At 40.6% G+C, this 27,328-nt stretch overlaps 1 protein-coding gene across 1 annotated transcript in view; it reads right to left on the reverse strand.

Moving 5' to 3' along the window:
* Positions 1-989: 989 nt before the first annotated feature.
* Positions 990-27,328, reverse strand: part of CTTNBP2 (cortactin binding protein 2) — a 168,906-nt gene continuing 142,567 nt past the window's right edge. The window contains 8 exon segments of the mRNA XM_070425002.1: positions 990-1,796; positions 1,798-2,004; positions 7,395-7,496; positions 8,824-8,956; positions 12,245-12,308; positions 18,516-18,701; positions 19,156-19,361; positions 22,377-22,555. Coding sequence (XP_070281103.1) covers positions 1,764-1,796; positions 1,798-2,004; positions 7,395-7,496; positions 8,824-8,956; positions 12,245-12,308; positions 18,516-18,701; positions 19,156-19,361; positions 22,377-22,555 — 1,110 coding nt within the window. The 3' untranslated portion in view covers positions 990-1,763.

The following is a 27,328-nucleotide window of genomic DNA, read 5'->3' on the forward strand; positions in this document are numbered from 1 at the left end:
AATCATTAAGCTAAGACTATTTCCTTCCAGTCTCTTCTATCCACCCACCTTATCCCTTGCTCTAGCCACCCCCCACCCCATCCATCTCACTGCCCACTTCTCTATACATGCAGTTTGAGCTATACACTCCCAAGATTCTCCTTGCAGAGGTAACGCCCAGGCAAAATGCTGACATAGTTAGAATTCTTCCCTTATAGATTTTCTTCCACGTCACCCCTTATGTATGGCATAATCTTGACTACACATTTTGACTTTTTTAAAGATACTTGCAGACATTCCTTTAGAGTTTAATATAGTACCAATGCACAATATGTGTACTTCAGTGTAAATCATTCTGACCAAGAAAGGGCTTTCAATACTTTTAAGACAAATAAATGATTCTTAGTATAAAATCGTACTTTTTTGGGGATACCTAAGAAAAAAAAGGAAGGTGGCTTGTTCAGTGAGCACCTTATTTTTAGAGCTTGATTTAAATGTTTATTTTTATTTAAACCCACTATCTAATACGGGTGGGCCCTTTTGTGAACAGCTAGTAAAATACCAACATGTAGGACACATTTCATGAATGTCCCTAAGTTGGAACACAAATATCTATTATTGCAGGGACAAATTACTACGCGCTATTGATAGAAACTACAGCAAAATTATTTCACTAATTCAGTATTTTTGAAAATATTTAAAAATGTTTTTTTATTGATTTTAGAGAGAGAAGATGGGAGGGAGAGAGAGAAACATCAATAGTAAGAGAGACTCATTGATCAGCTGCCTCCTGTATGCTCCACACTGGGGATTGAGCATGAAACCCGGGCATGTGTCCTGACCAGAATCGAACCATGACCTCCTGGTTCATAGGTCAATGCTCAACTACTGAGCCACATTGGCCAGGCTCTAATTCAATATTTTATTTGATGTCAAAGCATCTTAACTTTGATTTGTATTAGTAAGAGTAATTTCATTAATTTTAGAAGAAACAGTTCTAAAAAATATCAGTTATGCTACTAGAATTAAATTGAAAAGGGAGTTAACTCTTGGATTAATTTATTGAAGCACTTATGTAATCTTTTTCATATCCACTTAGGTACAAAACTTTTATAAGAATAACATTTTATTGCATTATATAATTTTGTATTTTACAGTCATAATGCAAACTCATAAGCATAAATATACATGATAAACCAATCAGCAATGTAACTATTAAAAGATTTAAAACGTAAAACTAGAATTTAACAGGCAAAATACTTAATATGGCTTTTAATGGAAAGTAATTGTTTAGAAATGATTAGTTATTGCCTCATTCTGAGTCATTCCTCATCAAGTGAACATAAAATTATGATCTCCATTTAAAATGGTACTTTATCGAAGCCAACACTGTACACATTTTGTAACTTTTAGGATGCAATATGATTCCTTGACTTTCTTAAATATATACATATTTAGATATACATATATAGGTATACAGTACACACAGTTTTGTTTTAATACTCCCTGAACATGTTGATTAAAACTATTACAATAATTCTATTATAAAACTACTTGAAAAGTTGGCATTACTTCTTGATATTGAAGTTCAATCTTACAGAAATGAAAAAAGCAACAAATTATTGGTTATAAATACATTCTTTACAAAAAATGAATAGTGGTCCTGCACTCATACTTCATATTATGTGAAAATATTTTATTCATTTGAAGATATTTACATCTTGTTGTCCTTGGTTTCTGTTTGAAATTTACAGAAGTTAAGAGTGAGAATATTGTAGGCAGGCCTAGTTGTTAGATTTTTCTACGTGTTCATTTTGTGTGTAAGTTCCAAATCTCGTTTTTTGAGTTGTTTATTTCTATTTGCCTTGTATTACTGCTGCTGCTGCTTCTTTTGGTGTTCTGGGAACACTGTGTAACTTTACTTCTAGGAACAGGAAGGAAAGATTTAACTCTTAAATCACCCAACTCAGTCTTTGATTTACTGTTGCTGCATTCCGTGGTTTGATGGCTGCTGAGAGGACTGACCTGTCAGAGAAGAGGAACAAAAGAAATTTGTCACATTTGACGCTGCTACCAACTTTCATTACCAGTCGGAGCACGTTCTCCTCTCTCTCTTTCTGAGGACCCATGTAGAAGCTTCTCCCTACACAACGTTCTCATGAAAAAAGGCAATGGCAATGGACAGAAGCTGCATGACTAACTTTCCAGAGATTTTCATCAGGCCCTTTGTGCTGTCACAAACGAGATACAGGAGTCAGTGAGTCAAGTGTCAGAGCCTGGGGTCTCTTCACCAACAGGAATGTCATAGAAATGATCAACTGGGACCGACCATTGGTAGGCAGCTGTACAAATCACCTCCCTTTTCTGCTTTCCACTTGCAGATCTGCACACGAAAACCTGGATTACTACTCAATAACCAACAAATAATTTCGGAGCATTTCACCAGCAGATGAGCACTGGACTAGGTGCTTGGCATTCAGGCAGTGAACACGAAAGAGAAATGTCCTTGCCCTAAGGGAGCGGACATGGTGATTGACGCTTCTGCGTAGCAGTCCTATGACTTGGTGCCTCCAGACCGTCCAGGCTTGCTCTCGTCTCCCCAGTGTTGGTTTCAGAACTCTCATGAGTATGAGCCATGGTCCACGTCTCTCTCTTTGCCCAGGAGGGAACGGAGAGCTGGACAGGTAAGACTACCTGCCCACAGCCACAGAGTGATGAAGCTGGGACAAGGCCTCCGGCTCCTAAGGTTCACTCAAGGTGTCCGCCCCTCTCGTGTGTGAAGTCCTGCCAACCAGCAAATGTGAAGTGAGTTGCTAAGTGAGCCGCTCCAAGGCCTCTGAAGCAGTTGACACTGATTACTTTCCCCTTTTTTTAAAATTTAAAAGCAGTAACACAACCAAACAGCAAGGTAATCTTAAAAGGATTTAACATGCAAAACTAGAATTTAACAGGCAAAATACTTGATGGAAAGTAACAATTGGGCCTGAGCTGGGAGTTGGATTCTCCTGCGTGTCTTCTGAAATCTGTAAAATGTGACAGTTGTGGGCCTACTAAGGCCCATCCCCATGTGTAAGTTGGTCTAAAACACCAGCAAATTCAGCACACAGAGTATTCAGAAGCCAGGGCACATTGTAATACGGATAGCGATTGGTATGCAGAACCCATGAGGAAGAGAGGCAGGTGTAACTATAAATAATTTTGCTACAGTCTTTGACCTCCCTGTGGAAGTCCACAGAGGTAGTGCCAGGGCCCAGGCAGAGGGAAGGCACACAGGGCATCCTTGTCTGCCTCCTAATCTGCATCATGAAGTGGGGGTAGCGGGTGGAGAGGTAAGGGGTGGGTGTGCACCTTTATGGTCTGAGGCGGGAAATGCCCCTGTGAAATGAAGTACCAAGAAGCACCCACACAACTAGAAACGTGGTTTGGGTGTTGAAGCTGAGCATAGGAATGTGGGTCTATGTCAGTCCTTGGAGGTGTGAGGACAGAATAGGAGGAGGTGTGTTGAGAGCGTGGAGAACCACTGGCTCAGTGAGGCTAATGAATCCATTCAAGACTGAGAGTGTAAGACCAGAACCCAGAGCCATGTTCCTACCACTCTGGCAGCCGAGCACAGGTTTCGAGGTGTTTTCCCCAAAGCTAAGAAGTACCAGAGCCCAGGGCTAGGAAAGTTAATGGTGTTTAATGCTTCCTGCACTAAAACCCGAGTTCTCTGTGTGAAACATATAAAGTCACTGTCAATATTGTGCACACTAGGAAGGCAGTGTCCATAAAGAGCCTTAACAAAATATTGTTAACTCAGAACCATTCATTCACTCAATACTGAGCATCTGCTGAAAGCGAAAAGGCTGCTATAATCTCTGCTTTCTAGAGGGGAGAGTAGGGGGCAGGAAGTAACAGAAAGTACTGTAGGGAAAAGGGCATTGGAGATGGTGCTTCAAGGACGGAGAGGGCTGTGACAGGTGAAGAGGAGAGAAAGAGCTCCCTGGATAGAAGGGTAAACAGACAGGGAGACGTATAGGTGTGGGAATAGTAAATTACAGGAAGAAATAAGTTACATGAAGGTACAGCAACCTTTCTAAAGATGCATTTGGGAGGACCCAAAGGAATGGGGTGGGAAATAAGGATAACAGATCAGAGCTTGCTTTAGCTCAGGGGTCCTTAAACTATGGCCCGTGGGCCACATGCAAATACAAATATTGTATTTGTTCCCATTTTGTTTTTTTACTTCAAAATAAGATATGTGCAGTGTGCATAGGAATTTGTTCATAGTTTTTTTTTAAACTAGAGTCCGGCCCTCCAACCGTCTGAGGGACAGTGAACTGGCCCCCTGTTTAAAAAGTTTGAGGACCCCTGCTTTAGAGCCATGGATCTAACCAAGCCCTGGCTGCACGTAAGAATCACCAGGGAGCTTTAGAAAACTCATGTCCAGGTTGTACCTCAGATCAATTACATCAGAACCTTTCGGGAACTGGGGATTAAAAGCATAGCAAATGGATTTCCTTATGTAGCCAAAGATAAGAACTTTTGCTTTAGGGGGATTTATTTGCATTTTCATGAGAAGAAAATATTCGTTAGTACCTGCTCATTCTATTGATGATTTAAATGTTTGCATGTAAAAAAAATTTTAGAAGGGTGGCCAACATGCCATGCAATTAATGAAGCCCACCGTGCTCTCTTTGCTGGAGCAGTAATGAGTTATATTACAGCAAATGAGGAGTAGGAGGGTAATTTACTCATTCATGTCTTTCGGTGTATAATGGTGGCCACACAGTAGAAATGATTCCAAGCAAGCCAGAGAGCTCTTCTAAAGGGAATTGCTTCCTGATAACAGAAGAAGCTGGGCCTCTAACCAAGAAATGCCAGCTGAGGACAGAAAGGGAGTGAGCCTGCCAAGCTGTCAGAAGGGTGCCGAGTGCTACTCTGCCCTCTGCTGACAGGTTCTTAGAAATACATCTTCCAGCCATTGGGGAAGTTCCTCTAAATGTGGTCTGTGGGTCGCTGCCCTAAGGCCCACATCCAATCACATTTAAACAACCACAAGGTGTTTTTTTTTGTGTGTTTTTTTTTTATGAGTCCAGAGAGTATAAAATGATACTTTTCAAAAAATATCCCTTTTCAAACAAAGCTGTCCTGAGCTGCCCAGAACTTATCCCACTTGCAGTACTATTTTTGATGGATAGTACCTTATTGTAGCAACTGAACAGGGTCATGTGACAGAGAGGTAGAGGTACAAAACTGAGTCTCCATTCGACATTGAAACAAAGGTAGCCGGTCATTACCAGTCAAGATTTTTATATAGAAAGTGACTCGGCCTGTGGAGAAGCAGTGACTCCTTGTTGCTCTTCCTAGACCTTCATGGCTCCTTCCACTGGCTATTGCACAAGGAATCCTAAAGAGTGGGCCTGGCACACCAAGACATGTGCTCCCAGCCAAAGCTCAGGGACAGCTCCTGAACAAGTATTTTCTAGCCAGAATTCTCAGCAGTGCCTCCGGCTACCTCCAGGTCATCCTCCCTTACGCGCTCTCCAAATCAAGCTTTTGCTGTGCTTCCAAACTGTTCCCGATTGAAGACAAAGAAAAAAGCAGACAGATGATGAGGTGAGCCAGAAAGGGCATGTTCATCTTTGCAGGTCATCATGTTATGCATTTTTATGTGGGACTCAGCCTTGCCACTACCTCCTGGCCCCCACCTCCTCCCCCAACGCACACAGCTCACATAGTTTCACATATAACTCATCAGAACCGAAGCCTAGTGAAGCAGTGAGAGAACAGGGGCCCAGGCTGCCAGGTGATTGGATAAGGATTCATAATGGAACAGTCTCACCACCCTCACTGTATAGTCCGGCTCTCTGCACTCCCCCACAGGCCTCTGGAAGCCACAGGGGAGTGGATGAGGACAGGGTGTGAGCCACAATTGACATGGCTTGGTGAGCAAACCACATATGACTAAATGCCTCTGCAAGACCAGCACCCTCACAAAATAGCTTCCGGCTGAGAAATAGTTTTATTGTTTCTGTTCACCCAGGAGTACCATGCTGGTCCGCCTCTTGGAATTTATTAAACCAACTGTGGAAGTTATTTAGAGAGGTAAATGATGAAGTCTTCTGGAATCCTGGCTCTTCTAGGTGACATTCTGACTAAAGGAAAGTCTCTCAATGAAACATGATGCATGTTCAGGTAAGTTAAGAAACTAAGCTAAAAATAAGAGTTTTTAAACATAAAATATCTTTATATTAATCGCTCAGCCCTTTGCTGTAATTAACTTCAAAATTCCAAAGTGCAGTAAATCATAAAAGTTCTCAAAGGAAAATAAAAACAATACATTTTAAAATGAAGCAACCCAGACACAAATGAAAACAAATGAAGACCTTCTCAAAAGACATCCCACACTTTGGAATATAATTTTAGGTCTCAAACAGAAGTTAACAAAAAGTACTGCTGCGGCCCTAACCGGTTTGGCTCAGTGGATAGAGCGTCGGCCTGCGGACTGAAGGGTCCCAGGTTCGATTCCGGTCAAGGGCATGTACCTTGGTTGCAGGCGCATCCCCAGTAGGGGGTGTGCATGAGGCAGCTGATTGATGTTTCTCTCTCATCGATGTTTCTAATTCTCTATCACTCTCCTTTCCTTTCTGTAAAAAATCAATAAAATATATTAAAAATAAAAAGTACTGCTGCCCTGGCCAGTGTGGCTCAGTTGGTTGGAGTGTCCTCCCATATACCAAAAGGTCAGGGGTTCGATCCCCAGTCTGGGCAAGTGTGGGAGGCAGCCGATCAATGTTTCACTCTCGCATCGATGTTAAAGTCTCTCTCTCTGAAATCAGTAATAAAAAAAGCATGTGCCCTAGTCTGTTTGGCTCAGTGGATAGAGTGTCAGCCTGCGGACCAAAGGGTCCCAGGTTTGATTCCGGTCAAGGGCAGACTGCAGATTCCAGAGATGATTTAAGGAGACTTGATAGTCCAGGAAACAACCCTACAAGGGCAATGGTATCTGGGTTGCAGGCTCCTCCCCGGCCCAGGCCCTGGTCAGAGCTTGTGCAGGAGGCAACCAATTGATGTGCTTCTCTCACATCGATGTTTTTCTCTGTCTTTCCCTCTCTCTTCTACTCTCCCTAAAAAAAAAGAATGAAAAAATAACCTTGGGTGAGGATTAACAAAAAACAGAACAAACAAACAAAAAAGCATGTTCTCAGGTGAGGATTAAAAGTAATGCTTTTCTGGTCATTCTTTCAAGTTATTATCTAAACAGTAAGCTTTACAACTTTGCTTAACTAATTAACATATTGACCTCTATCCTATTTCTCACTTCTTAGCTGTGGTTTAAAAATAACTTTGTGGTTTACATTGAAAGAAGGTTTGTGAAGTCAATTCCAAAGCTATCCATGTTTGTCTGATTTTGGGGGCAAATGAACACTTACCTTTTGTGACACTGGCATTCTTAGATTATGAACAGTTGGTGAAAATGTAGGGTCGTTTCCTGGACTATCAAATCTCCTTAAATCATCCCTGGAATCTGCAATCTGGAAAATATACTATGAATCAAGTTGTGTTTTCACAGTTAGACTGTAACACTCAAGGCACAATTTAAAGTCAATGGAAAAGCAGCAGCAGAAGTGTTCTCTTTCTCTTCTTTCATCTACGGACAGGAGCTCTGCAGAACGTACCCTCAAGACCTGTACTGTTCCCATGGCAGACTTGAAGCCTTCATGTGAGTTAACAGCAAATGCATGAGAAACATTCCCTAAGGCAGTGGTTCTCAACCTTGGCTGCACATTAGAATCACCTGGGAATCTTTTGAAAATCCTGATTTCTGGGCCTCATCCTCCGGAAATTCTGTTTGTTATGGGGTGAGGCCACAACAATAGTAACAAACAGAATTTCTGGAGGATGAGGCCCAGAAATCAGGATTTTCAAGATTCCCAGGTGATTCTAATGTTCAGCCAAGGTTGAGAACCACTGCCCTAAGGGAAGAGCGCCTACTTAAAAAGTACAAAAATGACCAAATGAGCCCTGAAGAAAAATAAAATCATTTGGCAAAAAAACGAAAGAATATAAAAACTGCAAAATTTTAATCGTTACCTTATTTTTCCAGGGCATAAGTATTTCAGTTCATTTTCAGCAAAGTTAAATAAGAGAGTCAATGCTACTTTGGCCTAGAGATTACAACTCATGAAATATTATAGTTGAGTCTTTCAGTGGAAGCTGCACAAGTTATGCTCCCTCTCAACTTAAAGGCATTTATCGAGGAACTTTGGTCCAATTTGCTGCAGATATCGGCATGCCGAAATAGGCTGCACTTTATGCTATTAATGCCTTCTTTCAGATTGTGGGTCACTGATACACACTCATACCTGGATCTCACTTTTCACAGCATAAAGACTATGACTATGGACATGATACAGGCCGATTATGTTTCTTATTTGTAAGGAAAGTGGTTGCAGTTGCAAGGAAAGTGGTTGCAGTTGCTCCGCCTTCTGTGATGCTCTTACTGACAGATGACTTGCTGCCAACGTTAGGGCAAAGCCCAAGGGAACGAATAGACTTAACCCAATGCTGCACGAAGGTGCTGGTGTGATTTGAGCTATAATGAACACATGCAATCTTAGCTTCAGGTTTTTCAGAGTTTAGAAAAGCAATCTGTGCTTAAATAGAGATCCCTATTGCATAAATAATATTTTGGAAAAAAAGGCTTTTCAGAGCAAGGCAAGCGCTGCTCTGATCTGCAGCTTTAACCACGCTGTTCCCTAAGGGACTTCTTTCAGGGAATGAGCATTATAATGTAGCTCCAAGAAGTCTCTCCACTGCTGGATGGAGTCACTTACTGTCCTCGCTGTTTGTGCTGCTTACCTTGCTTATATCAGACTCAGATTTGCTGGAGCACATACCCTGAAGTTCCTTGACAAGGTCTGCTTCATCATCCGAATCCAGACAGAGTCTTTGATCCAAGTTCAACCTCAACGACAGGTCATTCTCTAAAGACCTAACACAAAGTTCAGAAAAGAGTTTTTAAAGTGAGAGCCACAACCCAACCCCTAATGTGAAAATCTAGACACCGTACCTGTTTTAAGATTTGATGTGCGGTAGAAACATTGTTTAAAAAAATCTTTTAAATGTCACTTAACGCAACAACCCTCTTTCACCGGACTTTGATACCTCCTCCACACAGTTCTCAATAGGATCAAATTTTATTCACAAAGAAGTTTTGACTGACAACGTTCCCGTCTCCTTACTCCTCCCTTTCCTTCTTTGTCTCCAATGCTGGATAAAGCTAAGACACTGTACACTGTGGTGCAGGGGGCAGTGTGCTATCACGGAACAAATAAGGATTTCAAACTTGGCTCTGCCACTTACTGGCAATGTAGCCATGGGTCAGATTCATTTTCTGCTTTTCCCCCCCTCATTAACACCTCAGTGTCTGGGTTCCCTTTGGTAATGGGTTCCTTATGGCTGCATTATGGAGTTACTGGGAAAATTATACACATGACAGGCCTCACAGGAAGAAGCATGTGATGCCATTCCCTTTATCTCTTCACTCTCCTTGCGTCTGTAATTCTGTGAACCAGGGACAGGGTCCTAATTGTTACCTGCAAAATTTTAACCGTTACCTTATTTTTCCAGGGCATAAGTATTCCCGTTCATTTTCAGCAAAGTTAAATAAGAGAGTCAATTCTACTTTGGCCTAGAGATTACAACTCATGAAATATAATAGTTGAGTCTTTATACCATTGTAATTAACTGGTAACAAATGAACAGAAAGGAACAAGGCAAGGCCACAATTTATAGGCATGACACCTGCGCAGCTTTTCTAGGAAGCTGCAGTGTAACACACGCCCAGGAAAGTCTGGGTGACTTAGGGGAGTACTTGCTTGTTAGTCACACCTGGCAACAGGTCATTGGCCCGAGAAGATTTAGGATATTTAATCCCCTAAACAAAGGAGTTTGCCCTCTTGCTGTTGGGTTGTAAGCTTTTCCTTGCTTGCGCTTGACTCCTGGCTTGTGGGCCTCTCACGCTCCTGCACTCGCCCACGTGGCTCACGGATTATGTGAGCCATACAGTGGACTAATGTGCAACCAGCCTTTTGCTAAACCAGACCCAGCTCCACCATGGAATGGAAACTGGACGCTGACTGTGCTTCTAACTCCACTGAATCCCCAGCTGAATATTTTCCAGGACTAGATTAAGGAAATGGGACTTTGGAAAAGATGTAACTCTACACAAGTAAAGGGCACTCGTCCTCCTGTGTGAGTCTCAAAGTTATTTTTCTTGAGATGATAAGGGTCCTATTTCTGCTAGCAACAGAGAAAGGCCATCCAGGCATTTCTCTGATAATAACAGGGCACAGCATTTATTGGGCTACAATGAGGAGCTATTTTCAAACTGCCCAACATTTCTAGAATATGATTAACCAAATCATTCTTTACCTCAAAATTTTTAAGCTAAAATAATCAACAATTCTCTAAGAGCAATAAGAAAATAATATTATCACGGGAAACATTTAACATCTGAAGCAAATGTTATGTTTCTATAAATCTGGCATTAAAAAAATCAGCGGGAGATGATATATGTAAATAGTGGTTCAGACAAAGGTATAATCTCCAAAATATAAGAAGAACTCATAAAACTCAATACCAAACAAACAACCCAATCAAAAGCAGGCAGAGGACCTGAAAATACGCTTCTCCCAAGAGACATACAAACAGCCAATAGACACATGAAGAGATTTTCAACCTCATTGGCAATTAGGGAAATGCAAATCAAAACTACAACTAGAAAGCCCAGCTGGCGTGGCTCAGTGTTTGAGCATCAACCTATGAACCAGGAGGTCACGTTTTGATTCCACGTCAGGGCACATGCCCAGGTTGTGGGCTTGATCCCCAGTAGGGGGCGTGCAGGAGGCAGCTGATCAATAATTCTCTCTCATCATTGATGATTCTAGCTCTCTCTCTCCCTCTCCTTTCCTCTCTGAAATCAATAAAAATATATTAAAAAAAAAACTACAATGAGATACCACCTCATGCCCGTTAGAGTGGACATTATCAATAAGACAAGCAATAACAAGTGTTGGAGAGGTTGTGGAATAAAGGGAACACTTATTCACTGCTGGTGGGAATGTAGACTGGTACAACCACTATGGAAAGCAGCCTGGTGATTCCTCAAAAAATTAAGAATAGAGCTATCATACGAACCAGCAATTCTTTCCTAGGTATATACCCGAAAAACTTGAAATCATGTATTCACAAAAATATATGCACCCCTATGTTCACTGCAACATTATTCACAGTGGCCAAGATATGGAGACAACCAAAGTATCCCATGCTAGAGGACTGGATAAAGAAGATGTGGTCTATATACACAATGGAATATTAGTCATAAGAAAGGATGAAATAGTGCCATTTGCAACAACATGGATGGACCTGGAGAACATTATGCTAAGTGAAATGAGTAAGTTAGAAAAAGCTAAGAACCATATGATTTCAATCATATGTGGGATGTAAAACTGAAACTCCTGAACAAGAACAGCAGTGTGGTGGTTGACAGAAGGAAAGGGATGGGGGAGAAGGAGCTCCTAATATAAGATGACAGGAGAAGATTTGACTTTGGGGGGACACATGTAATACTTTCAACAATAAAGATTTTAAAAAGTCCAATAGGTTTGAGGATTGGAGCAATGAAAACATTAGAAATCAAATGGAAATTGGAGTAAAATGGAGCCATAGGCCTAAAAGTCCAAATGAAAATTATTTCCAACCCACAAACATATATATCCTGATAACATAAACTAAGAGTGAAATCATAAAAAAAAAAAAGACATGTCTGGTCTCAAAAAACAATGTACCTCCCAAGTTTTTATCTTCAATGATAGCAACAACAGATACTATCTAAAATGGGTAAATGAAGAAACAGCAAGCATATGCATTTTATTCAGAAACAGAAGTAAATTCCAGGGGGAATAAAACACTGTTAATTTAGAAATGGTTTGCTTTTTGGGATAAAACTCAGTGTTTGCTCTTTGGGGAAAAATTCAGGTGAGGAAGGTGGGACAGTGGAGAGTTGTAAAAAAAAAAAAAATCAGTCATCTAAAGTCTGTTTAAAATGTAAAAATACAGGATTTGACCATATCCTTATGTCAAAGTTTGATAAAAATGAAGCTAATATTTCTAATCTTTTTAATAAATTGCTTTAAGATTATATTAATAGTCTAATAGTTGCACAACTAAAATGAGAGTGTGTATTGTTTGCTCCGAGTTAATCTGAAAGGGAACTCACTTTTGTTTTGACAGAGAAGCACTCCTGTTACAGTTCAGCTGTGATCTAGCCGTATTTTTGATACCTGCAAGGAAAAATGTAATCATTTCAATGGCATGAATCCTTGTTCCTGTGCATCTTGAACTCTGTATTTGAAAGAAACAGACTATGGTCTACGCAGCACGACTATGCTGCACTTCTAAACTGTTTTTTAACTGAATCCATCTCCTGAGGGGTTTTCCTTAGGGCAGAGTCTCCAGATGTAGCTTCCTGCACAGCCACCGGGGGAAGGTTCCCTGAATTAAGTCCAACTAACACACCTGAGGCTCAATTCAGGATTCTGAATTTTGCTTTTATCAATGGTCCTTCTTCTCACTAGTCAAGCCCTTCCCTCTCTACCTTTGCCTTCCAGCATTGACCAGGCCGATCAAGTGCGGTTTCTGATGTGTGGGCCCCCATAATGTATCACAGTGGGTGTGGCATGAGAAGTGTACTTGTAGAAACTTAACTTTTAACTGCTATGCATTATACAGCAAAGAAAATATGAACAGTGAACAAAAAGGTAATGGAAAATATCTGATTGCATTGCTTGCAGTAAATATATCGACGGTATCAATTATATACACAGTGGGGCCTTGACTTACGAGTTTAATTCGTTCCGAGACCGAGCTCGTTAAGGAGCTCGTTAACTCAAATTACTCTATCAACTCAATGCAAAAAATCGGCCGAGAGACAGCTGGTATCTCAAAAAACTCGTTAGTTGGGACACTCCTAAGTCAAGGACCCACTGTACACTCAAATGCATAGGTTTGGGTATACTGGTAATGATGTAAAACATAGTTCTTACTGTGGGTTATGGTAAAAAAGTTTGAGAAAATACTGTTAAAAACTATTTCAGAGTCCAAAAAAAGTCTATTTTTATAATACACTAAAGTTTGGAAGCTTTATAGTTGCTTCTGATTGAATTAAAAATTGTATGAATATTGCTAGTATACATTATATCTCTAAAGCAGTGGTTGCCAACTGGTGGTCTGTGAGGTCTGAAAGGTTGGCGACCACTGCTCTAAAGAATAATTTTGAAAAGTAAATTGAATATATCCTCATTCAAAGCAAATAATCGGACATGATCTCTGTACTAGTTTCTTTACTCATACTTTTGTCATTGTCAGAAAGCATTGACTTGTGCCTTTCCCTAATGACCAAATGTGCCCAGATGTGGGCCCTGCAATCCATTAGCCTGTGACCTGACATTGTACTTTTCTGCTTGAGGTCAGGAAAGAAAGAGGCGTCTCTACTAAACTTTATGACCTTCCATGGTGATCTGCATGGAATGCAGAGTGGTTCCGATTTTGATTTTTTTTTAAAACAATGATATAAAAAACCCCACCTGAAATCAACCCTATATCAAGTGCAATTATTGGGAAACAAATTTCTGTTATAAAAAAAATACAATAAACAGAAAGATATGTCTATCTTTGGTTCATTCATCTAATCATGATGTGTGGTTAAAATTTAAGGCCCATGAATTTTACTCTGTAAAATTAGTTTTTAAAAAATCTTTATTGTTGAGCATATTACAGATGTCCCCTCTGCCCCCCAGTACCCCCTTCACCCAGATCCTGCCCCACCCCAGGACTTCAGCACCCTATTATCTATGACCAGAGGTAATGCATATATGCATATACATTCCTTGGTTAATCTCTTCTTGCCCCTCCTACCCCCTTGCCTCTGAGATTCATCAGTCTGTTCCATGTTTCCATGCATCTGATTCTATTTTATGCATCAGTTTATTTTGTTCATTAGATTCCTTGCTCATTTATTTTGATTTTTAGATTCAATTATTGATAGATATGTATTTATGGCCACTTTATTGTTCATATTTTTGATCCTCTCTTCCTTCTCCTTTAAGAAGACCCTTTAACATTTCATGTAATATTTGGTTTGGTGGAAATGAACTCCTTTAACTTTTTCTTGTCTCTGAAGCTCTTTATCTGACCTTCAATTCTAAATGATAACTTTGCTGGGTAGAGTAATCTAGGTTGTAGGTCCTTGCTATTCATCACTTTGAACATTTCTTGCCACTCCCTCTGGCCTGCATAGTTTCTGTTGAGAAATCAGCTGACAGTAGTATGGGCGCTCCCTTGTAGGTAACTAACTGCTTTTCTTTTGCCACTTTTATGATTCTCTCTGCCTTTAACCTTTGGCATTTTAATTATGATGGGTCTTAGTGTTGGGTCTCTTTGGGTTCATCTTGTTTGGGACTCTCTGTGCTTCCTTGACTTGTATGTCTATTTCTTTTACCAGGTAAGGGATGTTTTCTGTAATTATTTTTTCAAATAAGTTTTCAATATCTTGCTCTCTCTCTTTTCCTTCTGGCACCCCCATGATGCAAATGTTGGTAGGCTTGAAGTTGTCCCAGAAGCTCCTTACACTGTCTTCATATTTTTGAATTCTTTTTCCTTTTTGCTGTTCTGATTGGGTGTTTTTTGCTTCCTCATATTACAAATTGCTCATTTGATTCTCAGTGTCTTTTACTCTACTGATGCTTCCCTGTAAATTATTCTTCATTTCAGTTAGTGTATCCTTCATTTCTGACTGGTCCTTTTTCATGTTGTTGATGTTCTAAGTTCCTTGAAGTTCTCACTAAGTTCCTTGAAATTGTCATTGACTTCCTTGAGCATCCATATAATCATTGTTTTAAATTCTGCCTCTGGTAGTTTGCTTGCTTCCATTTCATTTAGTTTATCTTCTGGAGATTTCTTCTGTTCTTTCATTTGCGACCTGTTTCTTTGTCTCCTCACTGATTGCTCCCATGTTTCTTTGTCTTCTCATTGGCTGCTTCCCTATGTTTATTTCTATATATTAGGTAGTGCTGCAATGTCTCCTGGAATTGGTAGAGTGGCCTTGTGTAGTAGGTGTCCTGTAGGGCCCAGTGGCTCAGCCTCCCCAGTCCCCTGAGCTAGGTACTCTAGGTGCACCCCTGTGTGGGCTGTGTGCACTGTTTTATTGTAGTTGAGCCTTGGTTGCTGTTAGCATCACTAAGAGGAATTGACCCCCAAATCAACTGGCTATGAGCACCAGCTGGTACTACAGTGGAAGAGCTGCTGTGCAGGAGTCATCCCTATGGAGCAGGACTTGCTTCAGTGGGGCTTTGGTGCTCACTGAGTCTACCCCTTGAGTGTGTCATTCATGGATGTGGTAGGGTTGTAATTTGGTTTAGTCTGAAGCTGACCACTGGGTGCACTGGCTCTGAGGCCTCCTGGGAGTTGCAAAGTCAGCTATTTCCAGTACTCTGCCTGGGGCTACTCGGCAAGAGCTATCAATCAATCTGTAGATGGCTGCTACTTGTGTTGGGCTTGGAGGTGCCCAGGAGAGGCCAAGCTGGAACCAAGGCAGGCTGCTGCTAGTACCGGGCCTGGGGCCACTTATCAAGAGGTTTGGGGCATGCTGTCACCAGTTGCTGCTTATTTGAGGGATTTTAGGAAAGTCCGAAGCCTGAGACAGGACAGGCCATTCATGTGGTAATGCCTCTGCAAACAGCTTGGGTGGGGCTGCAAATTGTGTGATACGGGGTCTCAGGAAATCACCAGGGCAGGACGAACAGTGTGGACCAGGTTGATGGAGACTCAGATATAGTGCCTGCCTGTTGGGTCTGTAGCAGGGGAGGTCTCAGCATAGGAACAATGACCTCTGCCAGTACTTCTGTCTGCGAGAAAGCTGCCCACTAGTTCTTGCCCTGATGCCAGACAATTTAGTTCCTCTCCATATGTCCCCGGATCTTTTCAGCGGCTGCCCCAGTTCTGGTGCTCAGAGGGAGTGAGTCCAAGTAAGTCCATGCAAGGGCCCTTTAGCAGGAACTGCCTGGGACTCCAGCAGCTTTCATGTCATTCAGCCACAATCCCCACTGGTTTTTATAGCCCAAAGTTATGAGGACTTCTCTTCCCAGCACGGGAGCCTCCCACAGGACGGTTGGGGCTGGTACCCCTTGCTTCTCACATAGATCTCCCCAGTCAAGATATTCTTCCTGATTAAAAAAACACCACATGTGGGTGTTGGGCCAGCCCTTTCTACACCTCCACCCCTCCTACCAGTCTCAATGTGGCTTCTTCTTCAATTCTCTACTTGCAGGACCTCATCCAGCCAGATTTCAGGTAGTTCTGAATGATAGTTGTTCTGCAATTTAGTTGTAATTTTGATGTGGTTTTGGGAGGAGGAGAAAACTGTGTTTATCTATGCCATCATCTTGACCCTCCGTAAAATTAGTTTTTAGATTTTATAAAACTTTATGTTGAAATTCATGTAAACTATACATACAATTTTATAAATCTTTCAAATAAAGTTTCATGTTTCATAGCATATATTATGTCAAATACTTTAAAACTATAATCATCAAAAATATAAATTAAAAAATCATTTCTAATTCAGTTTTCTGAGTTAGATTTACTAGTATTTCCATAATATTGCTTTAAATTTATATTCATTTTATTGATTTTGTTTGTCAACAAGTATATATATTGACAATGATTATTGTTTAGGTAATTATTTAGCTCAAGAAATAAGTTGGTCCTAAATCCTATAGAAATTGTAATAAACTTGGAAAGGATAATAAAAAGTCTGCATGGGCCCTAGCAAGTTTGGCTCAGTGGATAGAGTGTTGGCCTGCGAACTGAAGGGTCTCAGGTTCCATTCCAGTCAAGGGCACATACCCAGGTGTGGGCTCAATTCCTAGTAGGGGCATGAAGGAGGCAGCCAATCATAATTCCCTCTCATCACTGATGTTTCTATCTATTCTTCTCCCTTCCTCTCTGAAATCAATAAAAAATATATTTAAAAAAAGTCTTGATGGGTGTTTACTTATCTGGGTGCTTATGGATTATTACATGTGCCACAGGATTAGACTGTCATAAAACAGCATTGCACTACAAACAAAAACACTGTCTCCAGGAGAGGGGATTTTGAGCAGGTAGCCAAGGGTTTCTGAACCTCCTTGTTGTTATCTGTAAATGAAGGTGATAATCCTCATCTTAGAACTCTTTTTTTATACTATACTGGGATAAACAAGTAAAAGGTATAGTTCTTGCTGCAGAGAGTTACTTGGGGAATCTCTGTGGTATATTGGGGGACTGGAATCTAATGAGTTTATTCCCTGACTTAAACATTCTTTGGGAAGTAACAACAAGACCTTGGGATCAGAATGTATCCTATTATCAATACATAAAACAAAAAAGTGTAAGTAAAATTCTCATTTTATTCAGTGACTTTCTATCCAATCACTTTTTAAAAAAATAATCCCTAACACACAATTGGGATAATTATAAAATTCCAGCATGTATTACTATGGTTAAAAACCATACTAATTTTTTTCTTAAAAATCAAAATATAAGCTAAACTATGAAAATGTATTAATGAACAAAATGTTTTAGTTTTAAATTTTAGGAAGCGTAGTCTCATATTTAGCAACCCTACTGCTGTACAGTTGGCATATAATGACACCAAACAGAACAGTTGCAGGTGGCTCCTCAAGACCTAAACTTCATAACATGTATCAGAAACCCACCATGTCTATGAGGTTGTAACATCTTTTCCAAATATGGATTTTCTTTAAGGGAGGACATTTATAATTTGTATAATTATCTTATTATCAAAACCAAAAGAAAGAGGTCTAACAGCAGAGATAAATGTGTTATCTCTTCTTCGTTAGATGAAAACTTAGGTATTTCTTTTTTATACGTGCCATCCCATTATTTAGAGTCTGTTTAATGATTCATTAGAATGTAAACTCAGTGAGGGCAGGGACTGTCGCTATGTTTTGTGTTCTATTTCCATTGCCTAGAATAGAACTGGGCAAATCATATGAAAAAGAAATATGTAAAACAATTCACATATAAAGGTCTTAACTGGCATCAAATATGTCTGCACACATACTTTTAAAAATTTAAGGTTGGCTTAGGGGTGACACATAAAAGGAGAGAAATATGCCAAAGTGCAATCGTTGCATTACAAAAATCTAAATGTGGACACCACAAATATCAAATAACTTTAAAAAGATCATTAACACAGTAAAGATAAATTTAATATCAGAATTCTAGTATGAAAAATTATTTTCAGGAAAGGGGCTCCAAAATATTTTTGAAAATGTACCTACTACATACTTTTTTATTCTATGAAAATGTGCTTTGAGATACTCAGAATTTTGTTGAATGCACAGTGAGAAAAAGAATAAAAATACATTTACATTCAGAAACTAGACCCTGTGCCCTGGTACCTCTAGACAGCATGCCGCCCCTCTTACCTTTCTCACTCAGGACTGGCTTCTTCCAGGTGGGGGAAGAGAAATGGCCAGATTTCTTGTGAGGACCGGTGCTCACCTTTCTCCAGGCACCACTCTCTCCTTTCTTCTTGCTACAACTGTTGTAACTTGAAACTAGGAACAAAGGGAAACTTCCTCCTTTGAAATCAACTGCATGTTGGTGGAGCTCTGAAACAACACAAATCATGTTTTGCCAAAAGGAAGGTAGTCATAATGCAGTAAAATTCTCATTTTATTCAGTGACTTTCTATCCAATCACTTTAAAAAAGAATCACAATTTACTAACACACAATTGAGATAATTATAAAACTCCAGCATGTATTGCAGTTTCATAGTCAGGCAAAATTCTCAAAGAAAGAGACTCTTCAAAATCATGGGCCTGCTTAATACCCAAGCAGGAATTTTGTGACCCAGCACACTTTACTTGGAGGCCTACAATTTAAACACTAGCCAGTAACGGCAAGACAGAGAGACAGTTCTGGGCGGATGGTGTGAACTGTTTATTAATGCTGAGATAATCTCTCCATTTACAAGGAGGAAAAACAGAGCTCCCTAGTAACAAAGTAAACAAGTTTGACCTGAGAGTGTGGATTTCCTCTCCTCCCAGCAGGAACCCACATACCTGCTCTCTGGAGGGGACAGCCACGCAGAACGGCTTTATTGAGCAAGATGCTGAGAGCAGCTTTCACCACAGTCCGCTGTCCTTGGCTAAGGTGCTTCTTGGCAGTTGTTTGCACAAGGCCAGGCTGTCTTTTCACTGAGGCTGTTGACAATATTGCTTCTTGAACTCTGGGTGCAATGACAGCATTCCACAGCTTAGACATCCACCTGGCCAGAGAGGGGGGGACCCCTAGTTAGGACCAGGCCGTGCAGGAATTATACACAACTCTACAGAGGACAGTTTGAAGACCATAAAAAAACTTAAGTGTTTCTAAAGATATACTTCATTTCCCATGTAAGTTCTGGGACAAGTGTAATAATCTAACCCCAAAGTAGTTTGACTTTGCCTCATAAATACAGTGCATTTCAAATGAAACTGACTGCTTACATGTCCCTCTCCTTTTACTTTATAGGATCCTTGTCATCAGGAATCGATGCCAAGTGTGCATTGGATGAATGCATGAATAAAATACATGGAAAGAGATTTGACTTTAGATTGGGTAAACACACAATGCAATATACAGATGATATATCATAGAACTGTACACTTGAAAACTATATAGTTTTATTAACCAATGTAACCCCAATAAATTAAATATTTTTTTAAAAAGAAAATAATACATGGAAAGAAAGGTAAATTTATAGACAGAAGAAGTCTGGAAAAAATATGCCTGAAGGTCTGTGTTTATTTCCTTAATAAGACACACATGTACTTTAATATTTCTGAAACTGGGATCCACCTAATAATCACTGGCAAATTATATCTGCCTGCCCCAAGGCCAGGGCTGAGTCTCTGCCCTCGGGTGGGCTTAGTCCTGCAGAAAGGGGACGGGTCAACCAGCCTCAGGCAGACCTTTGCATTAATGACTGTAGCGGTGGAACAAATTTGGAGTAACTAATACCAATGAACATTCCTTCAAAAAAAGATTATATTTTGTTGTAGCCTTAATTAATTAAGGTCACAGAGCCAAAACCCACATCTCCCAGAAGAGGAAATTTTTCACAGCCTTTTAAGACTGTTAAAACTTACCCAAGTATCAAGCACCTGTCTATCATAAGCTTCTCTGTTACTGCCTGGTGATATGTAATTCAAGCAAAAAACCCCAACAAATACAGAATATAGAAAAAAATCTGGTATTCAACCACATGAGTCAAACTTGCACAGTTACTTCTAAAAGTGCTAAGGGGGTAAAGATGATAATTTTTTTTAAATGAGTTCTTTCGTATGGCTGTTGGGAGACATTTCTCCACGACATTATTTCACACTGTATGTCAGCTTTGTTCTAGACCAGTGATGGCGAACCTTTTGAGCTCGGCGTGTCAGCATTTTGAAAAACCCTAACTTAACTCGGGGGCCGTGTCACATATAGAAATTTTTTGATATTTGCAACCATAGTAAAACAAAGACTTATATTTTTGATATTTATTTTATATATTTAAATGCCATTTAACAACAAAAAAATCAACCAAAAAAATGAGTTGTCATCCTGTCAGGTTGATCCCCGGTCGGGTGCGTACAGGAGGAAGGTGATCAGTGTTTCTCTCTCTCCCTTCTTCTCTCTCTAAAAATCAATAAACATATCCTCAAGTGAGGACTTTAAAAAAGTATAAATACATTTGTACCTCTAATTATGCCCTTTTTCATCAATATTACAATTACATTTAAGCCTGAGGTGACACGCGTGTCATAGGTTCGCCATCACTGTTCTAGACTATCTTTCCAAGGATGTCAGCAGAGCACGCAGCCTGGGAAGGCAGAGCCCGTGTCTCCTGGAGCAGTGGGCAGATGTGTGCCCTGGCCAGGATAATAAATGGAATGTATCCTTCCAGGACAAAGGGTGGGCCGGTCTGACAGCACCCCCGTTAGAAGCCTGGGGATTCCCAAGCTGGGAGCTCTGCGGCTGTGACTCCTGCAAAGCCAGAATCCACCTGGGTCACTGTGCACCGCCCAGGGGGACTTGAGGAGCTCGGGGAACCAGTGAAATATGAAGCCCAGGCTGGGCTGTGTTGTGAGGGATGAAGTCCTTGGACTCTGACCCCAAACCTTGCAAATAGGGTACAAATCTCAGAGCCTCGACAATTCTTGACAGTGACTGTGCTCCTGATAGGAAAGGCCAAAGTTGGCTCCTAAGAATCTTGAGACTCTGGATGTGAAAGGCTTAAATGTAATTGTAATATTGATGAAAAAGGGCATAATTAGAGGTACAAATGTATTTATACTTTTTTAAAGTCCTCACTTGAGGATATGTTTATTGATTTTTAGAGAGAGAAGAAGGGAGAGAGAGAGAAACACTGATCACCTTCCTCCTGTACGCACCCGACCGGGGATCAAACCTGAAACCTTTTTGGTGTACAAGACAGGATGACAAGACAGGAAATACTTTGGCCTGAAAAGTGCTTGAGGTGTGCCCAAGTGGGCCAGGCAGGAGTTGAGTTGTCTTGCACATGGGGTCGCAGGGAGAGAGCACCTGACCTCTGAGCCAGCAGAACACGAGGGCTTGGGTTAGAACAGTGCTTCTTTTCTTACTGAGCTGCTGGCTGGGCTGTATTTCTGCTCTTTAGCAAGGTAATGCTGTGTATATTTTAAACATGGTAATTCTTCCTTTCCCCCAATCGGCTTGAATTTTCAGTTTGTCTTATAATAAAGAAGATACATTATTTGCATCCCTGCTTTCTAAAATGGATTTCTGCCCAGGATGCCAGAAATTGCAGAACAAAGCTGACAGCTGATCACAGAACCCTTACTAAGCTGGAGTGTGACAAATTTTTTTCTCCTTTTCAATTTCATCCTGATTTTCTATTTCATTAACCTTATTATTTATATGTCTGTCCTCATAAGCTGCTGCAAAGAAAAGCATGGTAAGTACCTAAGTCTCATTGACATAGCAGAAGCTTTTCATTCATCAATAGAATGTAAGGTTTTGGTTTGCGTGGTTACAGGATACTTGACTGAATCTCTCATGTGGGCCTTCCCCAGGCGACCCTGCACAGCGAGTCACAAGTGACTTTGATGAGAGTTTTATAAAAGAGGAAAACTGCTATCTGGCTCTTGTTTCCTTAGGAGTGAGCCAACAGACAAGTCACAGCTGTCCTCTGACACTCCATGCTGATGCCAGCAGGTAGCACAAACAAATTAGCCACGGTTCTAGGTTAAAAAGGCAAGTAAGGTGAAACGACACTTACTTCACTGTCACTTGGGCATGTCCTGGGACGACAGGACACGACAGGAAATACTTTGGCCCCAGAAGTGCTTCAGGTGTGCCCAGGTGGGCCAGGCAGGAGTTGAGCTGGCACCAGACGGCCAGGGCCCAGTCCACCGTCTTGCACATGGGATCGCAGGGAGAGGGCACCCGACCTCGGAGCTAGAGGGGAAACATGAGGGTTGGGTTAGAACAGTGCTTCTTTTCCTTTATTTAAAAATGTGTGTTTTTATTGATTTCAGAGAGGAAGGGAGAGGGGGAGAGAAATAGAAACATCAATGATGAGAGAGAACATTGTTTGGCTGCCTCCTGCGGTGTACACCCCACACTGGGGATCAAGCCTGCAACCTGGGCATGTGCTCTGACTGGGAATTGAACTGTGATCTCCTGGTTCATAGGCCGATGCTCAACCACTGAGCCAAGCCAGCTGGGGCTTTTCCTTTTGTTTTTAAAAAGTCCAAAATTAAAAATGTAAACGTTGAAAACTACAAAGTGAAAATGTAGCCGAATATGATTTTATCTTGGAGTGGTTGAAGAAGGGATAGTTAATAACACACTATCATGTGTGTTAGCATGAGAAAGAGACCTGTAGCTTATCATATGAAACAAGTTCAGACATGATGGAGCAATGAATAGGCTAAGGAGAAACCTTGGATGAATTCTTAAACAATTCTGAAAGACATCATTATTCACAGGCCTTGCAAGTAGTAGATATTCATAAAAGGATTTTGAATTAATGAAATAAAAAACGACATTAAATATTTGAATTTTGGGGGTGATAAGATCCACGGTACATCAGGATGTGTGTCATGTTCACCTTGAATTAATTTAATTTCCCTAACTAAAATGCTAACTTCCTCAAAATGTATAGAGCTTGGCTGATATGAAGAAATTTGTTTCCAAATTTTAAAATGTGTAAATTTTAAATACTGTGTGACACCCATGGTCTGATAAGAATTATATCTATTCAGGTCCTTTGCCCATTTTTAAATTGGATTGTCTTCCTGGTATTGAGGTATATGAGTTCTTTGTATATTTTGGAAATTAAACCCTTATCAGGTATGTCATTGGCAAATATGTTTTCCCATACAGTAGGTTCCCTTTTCATTTTGTTGATGGGTTCTTTTGATGTGCAGAAGCTTTTTAGTTTGATGTAGTCCCATTTGATATTTTTTCCTTTGTTTCCCTTACCCTAGGTGATGTATCAGTGAAAATACTGCTACGTGAGATGTCTCAGATTTTCTGCCTGTTTTCTTTTAAGATTTATATGGTTTCACAACTTATGTTTAAGTCTTTTATCCATTCTGAGTTTATTCTTGTGTCTGGTGTAAGTTGGTGGTCTAGTTTCATTTTTTTTGTATGTATCTGTCCAATTTTCCCAACACCATTTATTGAAGAGATTATCTTTATTCCATTGTATGCTGTTACCATCTTTGTCAAATATTAATTGGTCATATTGGTGTAGGTTGGTTTCTGGGGTCTCTGTTCTGTTCCATAGGTCTGTATGCCTGTTCTTGTGCCAGTATCAGGCTGTTTTGGTTACAATGGCTTTGTAGTATATATTTGGTATTGTGATCCCTCCAACTTTGTTGTTCTTTCTCAATATTGCTGCAGCTATTTAGGATCTTTTTTTGTTCATATAAATTTTTGGAGTATTCTATGTAGATCTGTGAAATATGCCATTGGTATTTTAATAGGGATTGTGTTTAACCTGTAGATTGCTTTGGGTAGAATGGACATTTTAATTATTCTAGTCCATGTATGCGGTATATGCTTCCACTTTTGTGTGTCCTCCTCTGTTTCCTTTTCCAATGTCCTATAGTTTTCTGAGCACTAGTCTTTTACCTCCTTGGTTAAGTTTATTCCCAGGTATCTCTATCTCTTTTTTTGTTGTTGTTGTTACAATGGTAAATGGGATTGTTTTTTTAGTTTCTCTTTCTAAAGGTTCATTATTGGTGTATAAAAATGCCATCAATTTCCAGGTGTTAATTTTGTATCCTGAGGTATCACCTCACACCAGCCAGAATGCATATCATCAATAAATAACAAACAGCAAGTGCTGGCGAGGATGTGGAGAAAATGGAATCTTAGTACTGCTGGTAGGAATGCTGACTACTACAGCCACTGTGGAAAAACAGTATGGAGGTTCCTCAAAAAATTAAAAATGGATTTGCCATTTGACCCAACAATCAAACTTCTGGGAATACTGGTATATCCTAAGAATCTCAAAACACAAATGAGAAAGAATACATGCACCCCTATGTTCATAGCAGCATTATTTACAATAGCTCAGATCTCGAACAGCCCAAGTGCCCATCAGAAGATGAGTAGATAAAAAAAGCTGTGGTACATTTACACAATGGAATTCTATGCAGCTGTAAAAAAAAAAAAAGATCTCTTACTGTTTGAGACAGCATGGAGGGACCCGGAGAGTATTATGCTAAGCAAAATAAGTCAGTTAAAGAAAGACAAGTATCACATGATCTCACTTATAAGTGAAATCTAAAAAATAAAATAAACTGACGGACAAAAAAGGCCAGAGGTATGGAAGCAGAATAGACGTGTGAGTGTGTGTGTGTGTGTGCGCGTGTATGTGTGATCGGGGGGGAAAGGGGGTTGGAAGAGAGACGACAGAAAGAGATTAGTCAAAGAACATATGAGCATATAAGCATAACCCATGGATACAGACAATAGAATGGGGGAAGACCTGGGGGGGAGTAGGGGTGGGGGTTGGGTGGACGGATGCATAAAGGGAGAAAATGGGAGACATCTGTAATAATGTCAACAATAAAATTTTTTTAAAAAAGAAATTTAAGAAAAAAAACTAGGCCCTGGCTGGTGTGGTTCAGTTACTTGTGCATCGTCCCATGCCGAAAGGTTGCCAGTTTGATTCCCATTCAGGCACATGCCTAGGTTGTGGGCTAGATCCCCCGTAGGGCGAGCTGGATGCAGCTGATCAATGTTTCACTCTCCATTGATGTTTCTCTCTTTCCCTTTCTCTCCCTCTCTCAAAATTAATGAAAAATCTTTAAAAAAAAAACTTGGGTGTCTTGTGATTACTTATATGATTTTTTTTTTTTTTGGAAAAGACATTTAAGTATTAATAATGATGAGTTAATAGAAGTATCAGTAATTTGAAAAGCTAATGACTTTTCATGGTCTTTACCTTGCCTTTTTTCCTACTGGTTGAAAACATATAAGGGCTGTGCTTTGATCAAAAGCATCTATAATAATAAAAAGGTAATATGCTAATTAGACCGAACGTCCGAGGACGTCCTTCTTGACAAAGCTGGGGCCCGAGGGAAGCCAGCCCGGGTGCCAGGTGCCTGTGGGTGGCCAGAGGAGGAAAGCCTGGGTCCTGAGTGCCAGAGGGAAGCCGGTGCCAGTGTTGGCAGCCAGGGGAAGGAAGGCCTACTCTTGCATGAATTTTCGTGCATTGGGCCTCTTGTATATTTATAACCAGCCAACTGACTTTAACATAGCTTGGGGTAGAATATTTCTCTGATTAAATTAGGAATTTCAGAAAGCAATTCAAATCACTAGTGGTACCCACTGTCCACTGAATTACCACAGCCATTCCCATCCCCCACTTTCCCCTCACCCTCTCACCCACAAATGCATGCTCATTCATATCCTCTAAGACAACAGACACAATTTTGTTCAGAAAAAGGTGCTTTCCTCCCCAAGAAGGAGATTAACAAAGCTTTTTATCCCCCACATACCCTGCTTCCTATCTTTGAACATGTCTGAGGGAGTATGTGCCTGAAGTCCTGCAGACAGACATCCTGCACTCTTGAAGGGAGATCAGGAGACTCCCCCAGACCCGGCACGTGGCATGGTGAGGTGCTTAACTGACATCGGCAAAACCTACCGTATGACATTTGGTTATGGTGAGGGGAAAAAGCCTCTTCTTGTGGAGCAGCTAGCACTGGGGTATTGTGTTAGTTACAGCTTGAAAATATTGTGCTGATCCAAGAAGTCCCATTGTGCAGGATTAAATGAACAAAACCAGGCTAAATCAAACTTTTATTTAACCCTTTGTGGTCCAATGTTATTTTTGGAATTCAAACAGTCTGGTCCAATTAATCGATGGGATTGAATGTTGAACTTTTTAATGTTCTTATTGCTTGATGTTGGACCTGCTCCTAGCGCCTGGTCTGTCGAGTCAGCCTCGAGGTTGGACCGAAAAGGGTTAAAATCCACCTAGACACTCAGCTACTGACCAAACTTAAGAATGTTAAATTAAATAGTAATATACTAGGTTTGGTTAGCCTTAAGTTAATTTTGTTATTTGGGTGAATACAGAATATTTGTTTTAATATTCTGAAAAATCACTAAAAGTTATTATTACTCTTAAAAATGTGCTTAAAGAGGCTTCTGGTCAAGATGGCAGAGAAGGTAAATGCTGTACTCACCTCCTCCCCTGACCACATCAAAAGTACAACCAAATCACAGAACCACACCATTCAGAACGCCTGAAGACTAGCTGAACAGTTCTACAACTGATATACAGAAGAAGCCACACTGACACTAGTAGGGGGTCGGAGACACAGAATGAGCAGGTACCACACCCACATTTGGTGGTGGTCAAAAATTGGGAGGTATATCTGAGTTGCAAAGGTCTTCCCTGAGGAGGAATCCCAGCCCCATACCAGGCTCCCCAGCCCTGGGTTCTAGTGCCAGAAAAGGAAGTCCTCACAACTTCTGGCTGTGAAAACCAGTGGGGATTGTAGCTGAGGCAAAGAGCTCCTGGAGTCACAGGGGTTCCTCTTAAAGATCCTGCACACAAACTTACTGATAGACTCACTCACTGTGAGATACAGTGCTGGGGCAGAAGCTCAAAAGGAGCCAGGGACATATGAGGTGGGACTGACCTGTCTGGCTTTAGCATGAGGGGTGGCTTTAACATAAGTGCTGGCAAGAGGCCATTCTTCC

This window comes from Myotis yumanensis, unplaced genomic scaffold (genome assembly GCF_028538775.1).
Source record: "Myotis yumanensis isolate MYYU_CA2020_CCGP unplaced genomic scaffold, mMyoYum1.0.hap1 SCAF_9, whole genome shotgun sequence".
NCBI classification, from domain to species: Eukaryota; Metazoa; Chordata; class Mammalia; order Chiroptera; family Vespertilionidae; genus Myotis; species Myotis yumanensis.